The 21,277-nt window shown below is 42.9% G+C and overlaps 1 protein-coding gene across 1 annotated transcript; it reads left to right on the forward strand.

Annotated features, from left to right (window-relative positions):
* The first annotated feature begins 1,110 nt into the window (after window positions 1-1,110).
* SEC61A2 (SEC61 translocon subunit alpha 2) lies at window positions 1,111-19,498 on the forward strand. Its single transcript, XM_059725783.1, has 12 exons — window positions 1,111-1,225; window positions 4,927-4,994; window positions 8,108-8,173; window positions 9,083-9,161; window positions 11,081-11,212; window positions 11,335-11,444; window positions 12,952-13,105; window positions 14,053-14,213; window positions 16,694-16,891; window positions 17,054-17,245; window positions 17,403-17,479; window positions 18,391-19,498. The coding sequence occupies exons 1-12, from the start codon at window positions 1,219-1,221 to the stop codon at window positions 18,575-18,577; spliced, it is 1,431 nt and encodes a 476-aa protein (XP_059581766.1). The 5' UTR covers window positions 1,111-1,218; the 3' UTR covers window positions 18,578-19,498.
* Window positions 19,499-21,277: the final 1,779 nt, after the last annotated feature.

Genomic DNA, 21,277 nt, shown 5'->3' on the forward strand with positions numbered 1-21,277 from the left:
ACCTTGCCTAGGTCTTTACACAAAGCAGTGCTTTTTATTCACCATTTCCAGTGCTTTCTTCGCCGTCCCTCCTCCTTCCCCGATTTTTATTATATTCTGACTGAATTGAAAGGAAAGACTTTTCTATTTTTCATCCTAAATTGTTCTTGTCTTATATCTGGTATGTGGATGGAGTACATTAACCCAGTAAACGGTGGATGCCAGAGGGCGTACTGATTAGGGAGCACTCTAGAGATACCTGGGTTGATGTTCTCCCTGTATAGCATCCACTTCTACTACTATCAGAGACCAAATACTGGGCTCAGTGGACCATGGATATGGCCCAGCACGGAACTTATGTTATGTTCTTACGCAAACTCCCATGTCTACAAAGGGTTTAACGGACCACTGTGAGCCCAGTCAGCCTTGCCTGCTCTACCTAGTAAGGATGAAGGGGCGATAAAGCTGAGCTCTAACTAAGGGCTAGCAAAAGTTGCATAGATTCACTGGCTTCTGACCCCTTGGTGAGGTGTGCGAACTTCTGCAGGGGCTTGGTTTAAGGACTGAGCCATGAGCTATTGTAGTTGGGCAAGAAATGGTGCCAGGAGAATGTAGGGAGAAGTCCTGCACGCTGAGTCCACAGCCCAAAGCTGGCATCCAGACAGCAGCCCCGTCCCCGCGCGAACCACCCAGCTCACCGGTCCCCTCCCCGCAGCCGCAGCAGCCGCCCACGTGCGCCCCCCTCAGACACACGTGGCTCCAGCCCCGCGGCCAAGGCACGCGAACACCACCCCACAGCCAATGGGCTCCCTCCCCGGAGACGCTCTGCCCGCCCCCTTCGCTCCCATTGGCTCCAGCCAAGCAGCTGGCGCCAGCTAGGACCGTGTCTGCACCGCAGGGACGGGGTCCTCCCGCCGTTTTAGTCGTCAGCAGCCGCCTGACTCGCCGGCCCCTAAAATAACTCGAAGCGGAAGTTTGTTTTTTTTCCCCGCTCAAACTGAAGCTCCCCTTCAGCTTGGAACGACCGGGGGAGAGAATATTCCCATACCCACCCCCATGCCCCTCCTACGCACGCACACCATAGGCGTCCGCGGCGCTGCCTGATCTGTCCGCGCAGGGACAGGGGTCCTGGCTGCGGGTCACGTGACTGCCGGCGCCCGGAGGAGCCGGAGGGGGGAGGGGCCCCGAGGCACCGCGCGCCCCGCCCCCGCCGCCGCTGCCGCCGCCGCCGCCGCCATCATGGGCAGTGAGTAGCGGCCGCTCGTGGCGCCGGGCCGGGGCGGTGTCGTGTAGTGTTTCCTTCCCTCCGCGCCCAATTATAGTCCTGCCGGCGGCGGCACGTGCAGGAGTCAGCTCCGCAGCGCTTTGCGCCGCAGTTGATTGCTCCTGAGTACCGCCTTTACACGTGCGCCCGGGGCCCCCGCTGGCAGGGAGCCCGCGGCTGCTCGGGGGGGGCTGGCTGGGGCACGGGGGGGCTCCGGGCTGGCGGGCAGGTCACCCCCGCTGCTGGCTCCACCAGCGTCACCGCGATGCCGACGCCTGAGATTTTGGGAGTTGTTTTTAAAGTCTGTGCTTTGGGAGTGTGAACAACTTGTATGTGTGTGCGTGTGTGTGTGTATGCAGGTGCGTGTGTATGCGTGTGTGTATATATATGTGTGTGTGTGTGTATGCAGGTGCGTGTGTATGCATGTGTGTGTATGTATATGCATGGTTATGTGTGTATGTATGCGTGTATATGCGCGCGTGTATGTATATGCACGTGTGTATATACTAGGCGTGTGTATATATATGCATGTGTGTATGTATATAAATATATGCGTGTGTGTATATGTGTGTATGTGTGCGTGTGTATATATATGCGTGTGTGTATATATATGTGTGTATGTGTGCGTGTGTGTATAAATATATGCGTGTGTGTGTGCGTGTGTATATAAATGTGTGTGCGTGTGTATATAAATATATGCGTGTGTGTATGTGTGCGTGTGTATGTGCGTGTGTATATAAATATATGCGTGTGTATATGTGTGCGTGTGTATGTGCGTGTATATAAATATATGCGTGTGTATATGTGTGCGTGTGTATATAAATATATGCGTGTGTGTATGTGTGCGTGTGTGTGTGCGTGTATATAAATATATGCGTGTGTGTATGTGTGCGTGTGTATGTGCGTGTGTATATAAATATATGCGTGTGTGTATGTGTGCGTGTGTATATAAATATATGCGTGTGTGTATGTGTGCGTGTGTGTATAAATATGTGCGTGTGTATGTGTGCGTGTGTGTATGTGCGTGTGTGTATAAATATATGCGTGTGTGTATGTGTGCGTGTGTGTATAAATATGTGCGTGTGTGTATAAATATATGCGTGTGTATGTGTGCGTGTGTGTACAAATATGTGCGTGTGTATATAAATATATGCGTGTGTGTATGTGTGCGTGTGTATGTGCGTGTGTGTATAAATATATGCGTGTGTGTATGTGTGCGTGTGTATATAAATATATGCGTGTGTGTATGTGTGCGTGTGTATATGCGTGTGTATATAAATATATGCGTGTGTGTATGTGTGCGTGTGTATATGCGTGTGTATATAAATATATGCGTGTGTGTATGTATATGCGTGTGTATATGCGTGTGTATATAAATATATGCGTGTGTGTATGTATATATATGCGTGTGTATATAAATATATGCGTCTGTGTGTATATATATGCGTGTGTATGTGTGTGTATATATATATGCGCGTGTGTATGTGTGCGTGTGTATATAAATATGCGTGTGTATGTGTGTGTATATGCGCGTGTGTATGTGTGCGTGTGTATATAAATATATGCGTGTGTATGTGTGTGTATATGCGCGTGTGTATGTGTGCGTGTGTATATAAATATATGTGTGTGTATATGCGCATGTGTATGTGTGCGTGTGTATATAAATATATGCGTGTGTATGTGTGTATATGCGCGTGTGTATGTGTGCGTGTGTATATAAATATATGCGTGTGTATGTGTGTGTATATGCATGTGTGTATGTGTGCGTGTGTATATAAATATATGCGTGTGTGTATGTGTGCGTGTGTATGTGCGTGTGTATATAAATATATGCATGTGTGTATGTGTGCGTGTATAAATATATGCATGTGTGTATGTGTGCGTGTGTGTATAAATATGTGCGTGTGTATGTGTGCGTGTGTATATGTGCGTGTGTGTATAAATATATGCGTGTGTGTATGTGTGCGTGTGTGTATAAATATGTGCGTGTGTGTATAAATATATGCGTGTGTATGTGTGCGTGTGTGTATAAATATGTGCGTGTGTGTATAAATATATGCGTGTGTATGTGTGCGTGTGTGTATAAATATGTGCGTGTGTATATAAATATATGCGTGTGTGTATGTGTGCGTGTGTATGTGCGTGTGTGTATAAATATATGCGTGCGTGTATGTGTGCGTGTGTATATAAATATATGCGTGTGTGTATGTGTGCGTGTGTATATAAATATATGCGTGTGTGTATGTGTGCGTGTGTATATGCGTGTGTATATAAATATATGCGTGTGTGTATGTATGTATATGCGTGTGTATATGCGTGTGTATATAAATATATGCGTGTGTGTATGTATATATATGCGTGTGTATATGCGTGTGTATATAAATATATGCATGTCTGTGTGTATATATATGCGTGTGTATGTGTGTGTATATATATGCGCGTGTGTATGTGTGCGTGTGTATATAAATATATGCGTGTGTATGTGTGTGTATATGCGCGTGTGTATGTGTGCGTGTGTATATAAATATATGCGTGTGTATGTGTGTGTATATGCGCGTGTGTATGTGTGCGTGTGTATATAAATATATGTGTGTGTATATGCGCATGTGTATGTGTGCGTGTGTATATAAATATATGCGTGTGTATGTGTGTATATGCGCGTGTGTATGTGTGCGTGTGTATATAAATATATGCGTGTGTATGTGTGTGTATATGCATGTGTGTATGTGTGCGTGTGTATATAAATATATGCGTGTGTGTATGTGTGCGTGTGCATAGGTGTATATGTGTGTCTGTGTATATGCGTGTGTGTCTGTGTGTGTATGTGTATATGCGTGTGTCTATATGCGTGTGTCTGTGTGTGTATATGCGTGTCTATGTGTGTATGTGTATATGTGTGTGTCTTTGTGTATATGCGTGTGTGTATATGTGCATATGTATATATGCATGTGTGTGTATATAAGCATGTGTGCATGTGGGTATATATGCGTGTGTATATGCGTGTGTACATGTGGGTATATATATGTGTATATAAGCGTGGGTGTGTGTATATGCGTGTGCGTATGCATGCGTGTATGTGTGTATACATGTGTGTATATATGCATGTGTATATATATGGATGCATGTGTGTATAGGTGTGTGTATATATGTGCATGTTTGTGTATATATGTGTGTATAGACATATGCGTGTGTATAAATATATGCGTGTTTATATATATATATATATGCGTGTGTGTATGTATGTATGTATATATGTGTGTGTGTGTGTATATAAAAGAAAGAGCTACGTTTTTCACAGTCCCGAAGCGTCGACTTTTAAGAACAACGCCAAAACCCATGAGAGTTGGCAAGACTGACATCTCCTTGCACAAAACGTGCCCCTGCCACGGCGCAGCGCTTGTGTTTACGCATCCGACCCTGCCGCGTTGATTTGCTTCCTGCGCCGCTGGTCGGGCAGGGCTGAGACGGAGCTGATTCGCTGGCTCCGCAGGAGAGGTCCGGTGCGAAGTACGACTCGGTGCCTGAAACTCCTGTTTTTTTTAAAGGATCTTGCTCTGGGGTGTTTGTGGACGTCGGTGGCTTTTGTTTTTTAAAAGCACAAGTTATTAAGGAAAAGTGCGTGGGGAATCGCTCCTTTGAAAAAGAAACTAATGTCCTTCATATGTTCTTGTGTCTTTGTGCAGTTAAGTTTTTAGAAGTTATTAAACCTTTCTGTGCCGTTCTACCCGAAATCCAGAAACCTGAAAGAAAGGTGAGCGCTGTGCTATTTTTTAATTTTTTTTTTGCTTGTACCTGGCTGACTTGATAGGTTTGCAGAGGGAGGCCAGAATGGTCATTGTATTTATAAAGGAGAGCAAACTAAATACTCACAAGTCACAAAACTTCCCTGAATGAATTCCTGTTGGACCAGGGCAGTGATTCCCAGACTGAAGAACCCTCTATTCTCAAACTGGTCAAGTCGCTTCTTAACACTTGTTAGACTAACTGGATTGAGCTTCTTGAGTTTTTAAATATAAAGCATCCTTTCCAGTCCTTTAATCATTCATGTGTCTCTTCTTTGAGCCCTCTTCATACATCCAAGGGGTTGCATTTTAGCTGCAGGACTGCAGTAAAGGCTGGTTATTTCCTGCAACCCCCAAAGCTTTTCAGAGTTGGGGGTTTTCTTTGTTCCTAGGTAGCACCTTACTTTTAAATCACAGTTGTTGTGTGCATACAGCTTACCAGTTGATCCAGGTCACTGTATCAGTGACCTTCCCTCTTTGTTGTGTTCCTTTCTTCAATTTTGTCAATCACTAATTTAATCAGATTTGATTGGGTTGTGTTCAAGGTTATTGATACCCTTTGCCAGTTTGTCTTCAAAACTTCTGGTTTTCAGTTTTGACTTTGTCACACCAGCATAGATTTTTTCCTCTTGTTTAAAGTTGTCCTTTTCTGGTACTGAAGCATCACCTTGCTTGTGTAGAAGGCCGGGCAGGGTGGCATCTTCAAGATGAATTAGTTCAGATAGGCTTAAGTTTTCATAGGCTATGGACTACTTTGTCAGGTGTCTACAAATGCTTATACCTCTCTGAATGATTTAGTCTTTAATGTAGTGCCTTGATCTGTCTTCTGCCTGCCTTCAGACTAACATGGCTAACTGCATCTCTACTTATACTTGGATAGAGAGCAAAGAAACATTGATTTTAATTGCTGCAGGTTTGAGTTCCTTAAAATTGTAAGAGAATGAGAAGGAGATGAATGTATGTTGAGGCCACAGAGAAACTGTTGGGCTGCCATAAAATCTTGTTAAGCCTTTTCTATTAAAAAAAAATAAATCTAAAGTATAGATGCCAGCTGATTGATGCACTTGATTAAAATGGATTAGCAGTGTGAGAGCGCACTGTTTAAAACCTAGAATGGCATGTCATTTAGCTTTTTCTGTTTGTTACTTTAGTATGTTCTGCATGATTTTGGCTTGAAATTATTTTTCAAAGCAATACTGTATCTGTAAATATCTTTGATATTTGAAACTCATGTTTGCTTGCAGTCCCTTAAAACGAAACCAAGAATGACCTGTTTTACTGCTGGCAGAAAAGGTTCCTTGGGTGAATTTGATATCTTTTATTAGACCAACCCAAATAGTTGGAGAATATTTATTACGCAAGCTTTCGGGTTCAAAAACCCTTTGTCAGGCTAAGGAAGTTTCAGCAGTTGGTGTGTGCTCTTCCTGGATTCCTGTTTTACTGGTGTGGTTCATAGATATATAGCCTGGGAGCCAAGGGAGCTCGGCACCAACAAATTGGGGCATTAATCCTCTTCTGCACAGACAAATTCAGTTATTGAAGCTCTAGTTGAAGGTGGGAAGTTTATGCTCCCCATTTTATGACCTGCATTCATAACTCTTTAAGTAGCTAATGGATATCTATGCGCAGACTTCCTAATGTAGTTTACTATCATAAATAGAAGAGTGGGAACCTGAATACATTGTCACAAATATCAGGCTGTCTGCACCTCTCCTGTCTCCTGGTCTCTCTCAGAGTGCTTCAGGCCTCCAGAAGTCACTTGGCTCAAGGTAGAATCATTGCATTCTCCTCCTGTTAGACCAGGGCCTACCTGTAGTATTTAATGTATCAGCCACAATAACCTCCAGTAGATCTGACTTGCATCCAGTTTTTGCAGTTTTTCCCCCTCTGTGCACATCTACACACTTATATTAATGCACAGCAATAAACTCTGGTACACATCATGCCAGAATTTATTGCTCCCAGGCACCGCATTTACACGTGCGCCCAGGACCACAGCATGTTGAGCCAAGTTGGAGCAGCTCCGGCTGGCAGGGAGCTCAGGGGGTCAGCCTGCCAGCCTGGGGCTGCTCCAACCTGGTTCATTGTGCTGCGAAGAGGCTGGCTGGGGCATGAGGGTGCTCTGGTGTGGGGCTAGCTGGCAGGCATCCTTGTGCCCCAGCCAGCCAGATCAGCATCTATACAGGTATTGCTGTGCACGCAAAAACTCTGCAGCAGGATAGAACTTGTAAATACAAGTATTATCCTGCTGTGGAGTTTAGGCCGCAGAAAACTAATAGGGCTGCACACATAGGAGGCAAGATGTTTACTGCAGAATTAATTGGGCAACTCCGTAGTAACTGTCTCATGTAGACGTGCCCTCTGACAACCAGGGACAAAACCAGTCTTTTTAAACAAAGTATGATTTATAACAAAAACATTCAGAGAAAACGGGTCTTCGAACAACAAAAGGGACTGGCCAGGTATCCTAGAGTCAACCATGTTGGGAACCTTGTAGGTTTAACTTCCTATCGACTTCCCCACAAGTCATCTCTCTGCATCTCCCAGATTTTCTCTGCATAAAGTGTATCTCCTCGGTAATCTTATCACCTGCTGTCAAAGGTGCGCAGTCACTTTAACTCTTGATAGATATTTGATCTGGTAACTCCCAGCTTTGGGAAAGCAACTTATTGGAGGCAGCACGTTGGGTCTTCAGAGCTAATTGTTTTCTCATCATCTTTCGAGTGTGTTCTGCCATGCTGTTACTTTTTGGCACAGTACCACTGAATTGGGAGTACTAGAAGTGAATAATAAATATTTCACTAACCCCAAAATAAAGTATATAGTTTATCTTAATAACTAGATTTACATACCCAAATCCTTCAACTTAAAAGTAATTGTGCAATAGTCCTTTTGTACACATCAGAAAATCATATTAAACATTATTCAACATTAGAAGTCTAGTTTTATTGTTGAATACTTGGGGCATCTAAACAATACAAGATAAACCAATTAATTCTAAGCATACTAGTAGATCATCCCTCTAAATACAACCCGTTGACACAAGATTTTGATTAATTCTCATCTGAATTCTGTTCTGTAGATCCAGTTCAGAGAGAAAGTGCTATGGACAGCTATCACGCTTTTCATTTTTTTGGTGTGCTGTCAGGTAGGTAAACTGTGTAATACTGGTTGTGCACATACACACGCTGTATTCTTTCTGTGATACTTATTAGAGGAAATAGCTATTTTATAATGATATAACAGTAAGGATGCCTTGTATTTATTTAACAACTTCACCTGTTTTGTGATTTCAGCCATTTAAGCAGCTCTATTAAAAGCTGACTTGGTTTCTAAAATGCTCTTTGCTAAAAATTACAAAAAGCCCTCCTGTTTTTGTTTTTCCATCCTGTTATACATATGTTTGTCTTTCTCTGTCAACTTGAATCTTGTATCTTTTGAAAAATTAATTAAAAGTAGCTTCAGCTACCACACCTACCTGACTGCTCTTAATGTTTTTGTTTGGTTTTAATAGCTTTCCTCTTTATATAGGTATATGTAATCTTACTTTTCTGCTGTAGGACGGACTCCTACACACAAAATACTGTAAACCTCCTGCACCAACCATCTTTTTGTCCTCTGACCTATATCTGTCTCTGTTTTAAGCTTTTAGAAGCTTTGAAGACCTCTCTGATTCTCTCTAAAAGAATTATACCAGATTGTAAAACTTCCTTCCCTGCCTTCTGCCTCAACATTGCAGCTTACAGACTGATCCATTCAGAGAGGCATGAGCTTTCATAGGCTACAGCCTACTTTGTCATGCTATGAATGGACTTGCAGAGTGCAGGTGTCCTAAATAGAAAGGAATACAGATTTATTTTGTGCAGTTAGTGTTTGAAGAGAAAAATATTGAACTACATTTTCATAAGCACTGTACTGGTTTTGGGTTACTGCAGGGCTATATCTTTAGATTAGTGCAGGATTCTTCTGTATTGAGTGTGTATGTGCATTCACATCTATATAAATATTTCATGCAGTCTGCCTCGAGATGTGTTGATGTTACTGTGCATTTTAACAGATACCTTTGTTCGGAATCATGTCATCAGATTCGGCAGATCCTTTCTATTGGATGAGAGTCATTCTTGCATCAAACAGAGGTTAGCGGATTTGATTGTTTCTCCTCTCTCATATTGTTTCAATGTGACTAAGCATGATGGACATATTATAAATATTAAACATTTTTGAAATAGGTGATTTCATGGAACAGATGGCAGTAAAACACTCATTCTTTAAGGTGAATTGTAGTGCTTTAAATTCATGACAGTTGTGGTGATCTTGGAAAATATCTTACCTTGAAAATAGGAGTATCCTTTGAGGAACAAAGGTGGTTCAGCTTGAGTGAAAGACTCTTGGAAAGCATGTCTCCTATGTGGAGTCTAGGTGTTTTGCCTAGCTACATGGCAGTTCTAATGATTCCTTCTTATTAACTCCACTTGTATTTGTGGTGAGATTGAGTAGAAAGTGCTTTACAAAGACTTCTGAATTAATAAGCAAAGTAATTGTACAGGTGGGGAAGCTGGGGACCTAGAGGTTAAGATGCCTGGCTGAAATCACAGTGTACCTGTGGCAGAGCTACAGGATTAGGACTTGTAGCTCTTAGTTGGTGCTCATCAGACTGTGCTGCCTCTCGCTGATTTGATCTGTATCCTCTTCAATTTGTAGCAGTCTAATTCCCTAATATAATTTTATTAAACTTTGGCAGTAGTTTTGTGACTGTTAATGCAGTACAAGTGAGAGCCGGGTAACAGACTTTGTTAAAAACTATCTTAATTTTCTCTCTTTGTACAGGGCCTAAATTTAGATCTAAAGAAGGGTACTCAATGACCCAAAGTTTGTCTACTAGCTCTCCCAACTATACAGTCTAATGATAAATATCACTAAAAATCCTTGCACTGAAAGTTTATCTAAGTTTATCTATGTCTGAGACCTCTGAGTGCTACTGTAATGTAGATAATTGGTTTGCATCTATTTTTCTGTCTTTAATGTCTAGATAAATACAAGGTGAAAAAAAATTATTTGATGTGACCTGTTCTACATTAGACTTGTAAAACATGCCAGTACCTATACATTTTTCATTCTTCCTCAGAATTGATTGACTATGAAAACAGTATAAATAACCACTGAGTTGGCCACTGTTTAATTTTGCTCCTTCGACTGTTTGGTCCAGTTTTTTGTGTTTAAAAAACTTTTTTCGCTCTTTGCTGATTCACAGGAAGATTTTTTTTTTTTTTCTTGTAAGGTCCTCTTTTGTAATGCTGGCTTTAAGCCCTAACATGAAGATACAGAAGGATATTTACATAGGAGATGGGAAGGTTTAACGCACAAGTGAGAGAGGCTGTTTCACACAGATTTTTACATTAGTTCTGTTCCAGTACCACCACAAACTGCTTCATCGGTTCTTAAAATTTAAGCAGGGTCTTGTTGGGTAAATGTGCGCATTGGAGCTATCTAAGAAATGGCTCTGTTGAACGAAGTGTTCAGGTAGGTAGCACCTTGTCCTGAGTGTCCATGCTGAAACGATACTCTAGCAGGACATAGATAACCACTTGTCTGCAGGTTTCTTCCTGATGCTCCACAAAATGACACCTTTTCAAAAACCAAGTTGCTGAGGGCTAGTGGTGGTGAGAGGAGAGTAAGACATCAGAGGACTTTTTCCAGTAAGACATAAAAATGCTGAAGAACTATTAATCCCATTCAGGCCCTGTAACGCATCAGATTTTGATCTTACTACAATTTCATACAAATGTTAGAAGTGAAGGACTACAAAGTGTTCCTCTCATTGTCTTCAGGGCTACAGGTTTTGAGAGGACATCTTTCTTTAATGAGGATACGGCAGTCTTTTTGTTTTTCATAACTGTTTTAAAACCTCACTGGACAGAAAGTGCTATTGAAAAGATATGAAGAATTTAATGGCAGGTCGGAAACCTTTCACAAAACCCGATACCTTTGTTGTGTGATCCTTTTAGAGGAGAATGAGCTTGGCTGATAGGTTTTCTTAATTCTCCTTCCTCTTCAGGCACTTTGATGGAATTGGGTATCTCACCCATTGTCACATCTGGTTTGATCATGCAGCTGTTAGCTGGGGCTAAGATCATTGAAGTTGGTGACACTCCAAAAGACAGAGCTCTGTTCAATGGAGCACAGAAATGTGAGTAGTATTCTGGGTACGGTCGCTACAGTTATTGCTAATTGTGCTACGTGCGAGGGGTCCTTGATATGGTAATCCAGCAGCTGTCTTTAAATGGGTGTTGCTTTCTTGTTCTGTTTCAGTGTTCGGGATGATTATTACCATTGGGCAAGCCATTGTGTATGTTATGACTGGAATGTATGGAGATCCTGCTGAAATGGGAGCTGGGATTTGTCTCCTTATCATTATTCAGGTATGTCATTAGCTTTTCCTAATAGGATTTGGAGTCCTCTGAGCCATTTACAGATGGATGGAAAAGCTTGCTCCTCACAAACTGTTGGGTTTCTTCTGTTGGGTTACCCTTTTCTCACATACTCTTAATACTGCAAACAGCACCTTCTAAATGTATAATACATGCATTTGAAGGGTGTAAAGTTTTTAGAAGGCAGAATAGGCCTATGGTGATTAAATGTTAAAAATGTTTCAAATGAGTGGCTTGGCTTTTATCTCCTTCATCAGACCTATTAAGTATTAAAATAGAGGAACAGAAAGCTTTGAAAGCAGTAGATGCTGAATAACACTTGAGGTAACTTCTGATCAAAGAATGCGAATGCCACGCAAAGAAATCTTGGCCTTTAGATCAAAGTAGTCAGTACACAAACCTAAAAAGTCAACACAAGTCGCATCTATGTAAATAGGATTTATTGAGCAATTAGATTACTGGAACCAATATGGAAAATTTGTGTAAAACACAGTGAAGCCTCCGGCCCTTTTATTGACTTCGGATCAATATTGGGTTGGCTGGTAGAAATAATTTAATACATATAGATAGAGGTGCACCAATATATCGGTCTGTATCAGACTGGCACCACTAAAAGGAAAATTGACATTAACGGCAATCGATTTTTTTTGGCCAGTAATGTCACCGATAAATGCTGTGTGCAGGTGCAACATGCACGCAGCCAGGAAAACGGCCCGGCACCTTGGGGAGCAGCGTCTGGCCAGTAAGTCTCTGGGGCAAAGGGGCATGGGGGCGGGGGGAGCGGGTTGCAAGACAGAACCGTGGGTGGCTTGTCTGGGGGGCAGGGTGGCTCCCCACTGCTGCGTGCACCCCTGGGGAAGGTGTGGGGGGCATGTGGCTCCTGGATTTGTGTGTGGGGTGAGGGCAAGCTGCCCACTATGGGTTTGGGGTTGGGGGCTGCGCCAGCCTCTTCCTGGTGGGAAGTGGGATAGACAGCAGCAGTGCTGGGCCGGGGGCTTTGGGGTGGGCTACAGCCACCCCAAAATTTGCTATCGCCACCCCTCTCATTGCTGCCTGCCCTTCCACAACCCCCCCTGCTCCCCTGGCCTGCCCCAAGCGCAGCCCTCGGCCTCAAGCCCACAGTGGGCAGCATGCCCCCCATGCTTGCCCCAGGGGCTGCACGCCACAGTGGGGAGACCCACCACCTGCCCCACCCCAGCTCTTGCCCCTGCCCGAGCCCCACTCCCTCCCTCTCTGTGGGCACCTCAGTATGCTCCCCCCCACCCCTTTGCCCCAACAGACTTACTGGCAGGGAGCTGTTCTTCAGGCTGCATACTGGCTGTCGGATCGGTATCGGCACATATGGCTGGTTAATAATCAGCTGTCGGTATCAGCCAAAAAAATCTGTATTGGTGCTCGCCTACATATAGTGTTGGCAAATTTGCCTGTTATGAAGATAGAATTACATTCTTGACTCGTTTATTCTTGCCTCTGCTTACTCGCATTTCTTTCCCCACAGTTGTTTGTTGCTGGTTTGATTGTGCTGCTGTTAGATGAACTGCTGCAGAAAGGTTACGGCTTGGGGTCTGGTATTTCCCTATTTATTGCTACCAACATCTGTGAAACCATTGTCTGGAAGGCCTTTAGTCCCACTACCATTAACACTGGCAGAGGTACATGTGCTGTATAAAAGTGTACAAAGTTTTGCTGGGTGCATGCTATAGATTCACTTTCTTAAACAGCAGAGTGGAACTGGTTTAGTGGTGTGCTGATTAGCTTCTACCCCTAGCTGTTCAGCAAAGGTAGAGCATTTTCAAATCCAGAAGTTACATTATTAGCAGTATAATAGTTTACCTCTGCTGCTTTAAAATCTAGTGTTTGCTTTTAAGGCGTTTTTTCCAGATTTCAAACCTAAATTGTGTAACTGATCTTAGCAAAATTAGTTGGGTATTCAGAAAAGATGGTGGATTTTGTATTTTCACAGGAGATGCATGTGACACAGTGGCTGTGTGTGATTTGTAAATCATCATTATACTTAATACTTTTTTAAGGTAATCAGGAAGCATGTTTGTCTGTTTGGAGGAGGAGGATTCCTCCCTTTCTCCCCTATGCCCTCATTAGCCTTGGCCCTAATGTGAACTCAGCTGTATCCAAATAAAATGCTGCCTATATCTGTGCTAGAAGGTCATCAACTACCGTAATGGGTAAATTCCAAATCCCAAACTGAATTTTTACTTTGATTTCTGGTATTCGTATTTATTGTGCTTCGCTGCTTCTTTCTCACTATCCCTTTTTTCCTCTTTCCACACTGCTCCTCATATCTCCCCTTTTCCCCACATAGACAAGGGAGAGTGTATTTTGTCACAGGGTTAAAACTCTAGATTCTGTTATAAGGGACCATGTTCTCAAACAACCTTGATTCTGCAGACTGAAAGGAGGCCTTGACCTGTGTCTGTCTTGTTGTAAAAGGACTGCAATACGCTATATATTATTAGACCTGTAAATCACTTTTGCAGCTGTAAATTCATCCTAGGCCTTATTAACTTGATATATTAAGCTATATTTTGCCTTAAAAAGAAAAAAAAGGTGTGGATTTTCTTTTTCTGTTTGCTTTATGCAGGAACTGAGTTTGAGGGTGCCGTGATTGCATTATTTCATCTTCTGGCTACCCGAACTGACAAAGTCCGTGCTTTGCGGGAGGCTTTCTACCGACAGAATTTGCCCAATCTCATGAATCTGATTGCTACAGTATTCGTATTTGCAGTAGTCATATATTTTCAGGTAAATGAGATGTGCAATCTACAGCTTGCTACAGAGCAATTACTTATAGAAGGAAACAGACTCCGTGCACTTAGACTGCTTACAGACATTAAAAAAAAAACCAAAATAAAATGGTGCTTTACTTTAAACTGTGTGTTCCCATGCTGAGCCCAGCATGTGCCCAAAAGACGCATTGCATTAGTTGGTCCTGGCTCACCCAGCGTTTGTATGGATCGAGCACTTTAGCAGGGCTTTTTGGGTGCTTTTATCAAATAGCTGGTTGGATCAACTTTAGAAAAGGTGCCAAAAAGCCCCACTGAAGCACCTGATCTATATAGGTGCTGCGGAGCTGTGTCGAAATAATGAGCTGCCTCTTCCAGTAAAGCACCTTTATTTTTGTTTGTTTGTTTGTAACATCTCTAAGCAACCTTAATTTTTATTAGTTCTCTACTGGAAGAATGAATTGAAAAAGTTAAAAAATGAACCACGAAGGTGTTTGGCTTATAGCGGGCGGGTGAGAAAAATGTAATTGTTCTTATTTTATGTACTACCATTTCATTAACAGGCATTAACAGTACCACTGTCTAATATATATCCCAGAAATTGTTGTGGCTGAGATGTACCCACATCAGGTATTTATGAGATTATTAGCATTGTTGTTAAATCCCATGTGTATATCAGTTATTTTTTTAGTAAAAATGCGTTCATGTCCTGGAACTGAAATAGCTTTACTGCAAGCCTTAATGGTTCTGCAGTGGATAAAATAGATGTACAACAGTGTGGTTTGATTTCATGGGCAATTCTTGTACGAGTACATTCAGTCACAGCTGAAGACCCATGTTTCTATCTGGCATGAGTGATGGATACAATTTTGATCCTGAAATCGTGGACTGATGCATAGGTTTACTGGCTTAAAAGTCTCTGAATGTTCAGCTTCTGTTTGAGGAAATGTTGAAAATTGTACATTTCTGACTGGATTTCTGTGAGAGAGCAGTTTTGGAAGATTATTTCCATATGGACTAAATACAATCTGTGTTTAGATTGGGATTTTGTGGCTCCTAAACCCATGTGGCTCTTGGTGTCTTTGTTCAGTCTAAGGAAAATGCTGTGCTAAAAACAGGTACTCTAGGATGATCTTTTGAGATTGAATAGTTAGGCTTTTGCATTAAATGCTTTTTTTCAAACAAAATAGGTGCACTTGAAAGGCAAATTTTTAGGTGTCTGTGTTGGAAGTTCATGTAAAATGCTTTTTTACAGAATTTGGGGATAAAATCCTTCTAAAAATCCTTATGGCTTTATTTAAGTCCAGCTGTGTTTTGCAGCAGTAGAGACATCAGGGCCACGTCCCTGTTGTACTAACTGTTGTGCAAACAGGCTCTGACCCACAGCACTGATAATCTAATGCCTCACTGTGCGATTTGTAATACCAGCATTGCAGCACTGTGGGTGCATGAAAACCAGAGCAGGGGTGTAGGTTGTACCGTGTTGGTATAAGGACATAGGCAGACAAGGTTCTTTGGGTAAATCTGATATCTTTTATTAGACCAGATCATGCTTTCCACTGTGCTCTAATGTTCCAAGTCAAGGAAACTGCTAGCTGTCTAAATGGTGAAAAAGCTACCAGAAGGAGTTAGTAGCAAAGAAAATGTTTCTTAAAAAAAGTTACCTAATCAAAACTCATTTAGTCTAAGGGTGTTAAACTCATCTGGGCTGTGGACCCCCTCGCCCCCACCCCAAGCATACCTGATCCAGTGACTGCAGTGTGGATCTGGGCCTGGCCAGAACAGGGGTCATATGCAGTGAAGTCTGTCCGGAGCAGCAGCCGCACTACACAGTCCTGGCCTCTTGCTGGCCAGACTGCACCACAGTGTACCTGCCCCAGAAGCTCCAGGACTGCACTGTGCATGGCTCTGCTTCAGCCAGTCCAGGACCCACGCTGCACATGGCAATCATAGGTGCTGCATGCAGCATGGGTCCTGGACTACCAGGAACAAGTGCTGTGTGCAGTGCAGTCTGAGAGCTGCTGGGAGGGTGCATTGCGGCTGTTGCTCTGGCCAGACTGCGCTGCATGCAATGCCTAGTCGCTTCAGGATCCACACTGTTGTCTAAAACAGCCACCAGATCAAGTATGCTGGGGTGGGGGCTTGTGGACCAGCCCTGTGCCACAGGCATGTGCTCTACCCTTTGTGGGTCTAATCAGACCCAGGGGCAGCACCAGTGGCTGGATGGCGGGGTTTGGCAGGCCATATGTTTGACACACCTGATTTAGATTAATTACATTCTTAGACACATGAAATGTGGTTCTTATGCATGGCCATAGTAGTGACAAGACTTGGCTGAATCCGAGGAACATTGTACCAGAAAGCAAACAAGCTAGGCTATTTATTTTGGCCCCTGCCTTCCAAGTTTATCTAGTGAATGCTGTCTCTGGAAGAGTGCTTTTCTGATTATTCCTTTTGACTTAGAAAGTATAATGGGTATTTTCTTAACTTGTTTTTCAGGGATTTCGTGTGGACTTGCCTATCAAGTCAGCTCGATACCGTGGACAGTACAGCAGCTATCCCATCAAGCTCTTCTATACCTCCAACATTCCCATCATTCTTCAGTCTGCCTTAGTTTCAAACCTTTATGTTATTTCCCAAATGTTGTCTGTCAGGTTTAGTGGCAATTTCCTAGTAAACTTACTAGGACAGTGGGCAGTAAGTATTCTGTCACTTATTAGCTTTCATAATGGGTATTTAACTAGAGGGGAATGTAAATGCTCGTTTTCTTTCAAGTTCTCATATATAACATGGTGATGAAGCCTTCATAAATGTGGGTTTGAGGTAACAACCAGAGGGCTCTTCTCTGTTTTCATGTAGGATGTCAGTGGTGGTGGTCCAGCTCGCTCTTATCCTGTTGGTGGCCTCTGCTACTATCTGTCTCCCCCAGAATCCATGGGAGCCATATTTGAGGATCCTGTCCACGTAATCGTATACATCATTTTTATGTTGGGATCCTGTGCTTTCTTCTCTAAGACATGGATTGAAGTATCTGGATCGTCAGCAAAAGATGTAGGTGTTCTGATAATTGCAGTTTAATACTATGTTTTCAAACTGCCTCCAAATTAGATCTGACTAGTTTTTAACCGATCACAGCTTTTACTTCTAAATAATTGAATATCAGCTGTTTATGAAACATTGCAGGTTTCTAATAGAAATGTTTCTCTAGGTTGCCAAGCAACTGAAAGAACAGCAAATGGTAATGAGAGGCCACAGGGATACATCAATGGTTCATGAGCTTAATAGGTAAGGAAATGCTGATTCCTTGGAGTGCTGTTTTCTTGTATAATTAATGCTTGGATAGGGCTAGGTCAACCAAACCAGGTGTCCCCTGCAGAGCCACTCAGGCTGGCTCCCATTGCAAGATTTGTTATGACCTTTTCTTCTGTATTCGCACTTCTCTCAGTCTTTTCTGTTGCTGTCATGCTAGTTTGAGTTTTATCCAGGCAGACAGGATAATGAACTCGCAGGGGTGGGTGTTTATGAAAAGAATCAAAGAGAAGTGGCCGGGGCTTCCTCTTTAAACGGGAGACTGGCTGAATTTGAGAGAAGCCTCACGCAGACTTTTAAAGGGCAGACATCTCAGTTCCCCAGGTATTCAAACAATCACTGTGTCAAGCTCTGGCATCACACTGCACCTCGCTCTGCATGGTACGCGGCACTGGAACCCAAGCAGTAAATGGTGTTTTCCCCATGTAGAGATAAGGGGATTTCTGACGGCACTTTCTTAATGGGCTTTTTTCTCAGAAATCATACCCCGAATTAAGAAACTTTCATATTTTCCTCATGGGATGTTTTGCAGAAAATTATTCTTATAGTAAGCTGTTTTCATTCTGAGAAACGAAGGATTATTGAGGTCTTTTCGTGATTTATGTAATTCTTAATTTTTTAAGGTATTTAATATTTGGAAGACTCTAATAAGTGCAGGATGGATATTAAGTATTGCTGTTATAAATGCCATTCAGTTTGAAAATTGGAACACAGGATTTTTCTTACACTGCCTTATTTGTACATGTTGTGAATGTCTCACAGTCTGACCCAGGTCTTGGGGTTTTTTTCCCCTATGACATCATGTGTTCCAGCACAGTTCATGAATGTATTGGTAGACAAATGAGTTTTGGATGAAAGCAATTAACTGTGAATCCTTTCCGTTCCAGATACATCCCGACAGCCGCTGCATTTGGTGGCCTGTGCATCGGTGCCCTCTCAGTATTAGCAGACTTTCTTGGAGCAATTGGGTCAGGCACTGGCATTCTGCTTGCAGTCACCATTATTTATCAGTATTTTGAAATATTTGTAAAAGAGCAGGCTGAAGTTGGCGGAGTGGGTGCTTTATTTTTCTAAATGTCCCAATACGTAGCAGGCCGTGTGAAAGGGAATATTTTGACAACATGCATCATTTAGTCCAATAATGCTGTTTTCCCCCCTTGTTTTAAAGTGCTAAATGTCCCGTTATTGTAATGGGCATCGAGCAATGCCTGCGTGCAGCATCAGTACCAGCTGCCTTAAGAGAAAAGTTTACATTATCTCGTTTCAGTATCTCTAGTGTTGCCTGTAATGCTGGAAACCAATGCATCTACCTTGCTGTTCAAACACTACAGTGAGATGGTAAAATGTATCAGTCCGATATTGGTGAACATTTTTTGCACATGGCATTAAGATTTCTTTCCCTGTTTTTAGTAGGAAAAAATGTCCCCCGAGTTCATATTGCCACGTGCCAGTGTTCATGAGCTTATTAAATAAGTTCTTGAAAGAATTTATATATAATCTATATTTTACATGAATTCCTTTTTGTACTTTTTTAACTTGCATTTCCCCATCACTGTGCTCAGCCCTCCTTATTTTTTTTGTGGTGTCTTCACCTGGGCACCTTTCTCCTCACCATGAAGGTGGACAAATATTTTACCAGAGACTGATACTCATCTTACCTGTGAACCGGTTCTGCGGAGGAGTGCTGTATGTGCAAGGTCCAGAGCACTTCGGTTCCTGGCTTGAGCTTCCTACGTGGCAGCACGGTAGGTGCTGTCGTGTCACCAGGTTGGCCCAAACGTTTTGTTTATTTTTAACCAGTACTTGTGCAGACTGTGCCACTGAAACGTCATGTCCACTTTGCTTTTGTGATTCTGAAAAAAGAAGCCTGGTTCCTAAAGCAGTGTTCATAGTGGGGAAATGAGCAGTTCCTGCTGCAGACTTATTTATGTTGTTGCCTTTGGCAGCGGCAGTGTAACGAGTGTAAACATTGGACAATAAACTTATTTAATTAAACTCGTTCCATGTCTTCTCTGTGCAAGATGATTTATTTATCTTTTTGAAAACAGCACCTCCCCCAAATGACCTGATAGTGGCTAAATAGAATCATAGAACTGGAAGAGACCTGTACGATCATCAAGTCCGGTCCCTTGCAGCTGGCAGAAGATCCCCTGCCATGGGCAGGAAAATGAACAAATGTTTTTGTTCGTCTAAAACATGCACCACCAGAAAAGTTGTGAATTCATAATTAGGAGCATAGGACGGGATGGGAAGTTGGGTTCAGTCTAGCTTCCTTGTTATGGGCAACCATGTTGTATATCTACTTCATAAAGTGATCAAGGGCTCTGGAGAAAGCAATCATCATATTTACCTGAATCCAAGATGATTCTGAATTTTAGATGACCCCCCATAATTAGATTCTGTATATGGAAAAATATAAATTTTGTCATAATTTCTCATGTATAGAATGTAATTATTGGAAAATTGTCTGAAATTGTGTCCCCTTCCTCAAAGCGCTGGCAGGGAGCAGGTGGCTTCCTTGCCTTCTTCCCCCACCCCTTTCTTCCCCCTGCAGCCTGCCTGCCCCAACTGGCGAGCCTCCACTCTGCAGCCTCTGCTCCCTTCCCACCCCACCTGCTGCCGTGTTGTGCTCCAGCTCCATTCCCTCTCAGCCACACGGCAGCATCCTGTGGCCAGAGGTGTGCTGCCGCTGATCGGCTGGGCAGGGCCTCCATGTGCCCTGAGAGAGAAAAGATCTGGAGCTGGGGGAAGGAGGGAAGAGGGCAGAGGCTGCTGAGGTGGGAGGAGGGGAGGGTTGGTGGGGCAGGGAAGCAGATGCTGTGGCTCTGACTGGCCCTTACCTGGGCATCGGGCCAGAATCAAAGCCGTATCCTGCACCTATACCCCCTATCCCCCACCAACCTTGCTGAGTTGGGGGGGGAGGGGGGGGTGGAACTTAAATCTTGAATTCAACTAAAGACTGTAGATGTGTGGATCTTCAATCCTTACCCTACTGGCAGGCTGTTCTAGTTCCTCAACTAGTTAGAAATCTCATTTCCACTCTAAACTTATTCATGGCCAGATTATACCCATTTGTTCTTGTAGTGGCTTTGTCATTTGGCTTAAACTGTTCTTATCCCTCTCTTGTGCCTGCTTTATATACATGTATTGAGGTATAATCATCTTCCTTTTGGCCCTGGTCTGTTACAATAGCTTCTGTTCCCTTGATTATCATCCTGACTGAGGTTCTCTATTTGTTTCAGTTTAATCTTCCTTCAACATGGGTGACCAGAATTTTACTGTGCTCTAGATGAGGTCTTACTAGCACCTGGCTACAATAGCATTCATGCTTTGTTCCTCTTTTGGGAATTCCTTGTATGATGGATCATAGTATCACCTTTCCTTTTTCAGTTAGATCACACTGATAGCTCGTAGTCATCCTGTGATGAACTAATACAGTGGTGCTCAACCCCTGGCCTGTGGAGCTGTCTCATAGTCACATCCGGTAGCAGGGGAGTAGTAATAGCATTAATTACTCCCAATGCACCAGCAATTAATACTGCTACTGGTCTGCCACCAAATTTTCAAACCCATGTGGAACCCCACAGTTCAGATGACATGACCCCACAAGCCAGATTGTGCTAACACGTGGTCACTGCAGCCAGATCCAGCATGTGGAGTTGAGCCGGCTCACACCTGCAGTCCAACTAGTGCATAGGATCCATCCTGGAGGGATTGAGCCCCCACAGATTAATACAGTCAAGGTCCTTATTCTCCCTTTCTCTTTGCTTCCAG

Source organism: Alligator mississippiensis, chromosome 4 (assembly GCF_030867095.1).
Source record: "Alligator mississippiensis isolate rAllMis1 chromosome 4, rAllMis1, whole genome shotgun sequence".
Lineage (NCBI taxonomy): Eukaryota > Metazoa > Chordata > Crocodylia > Alligatoridae > Alligator > Alligator mississippiensis.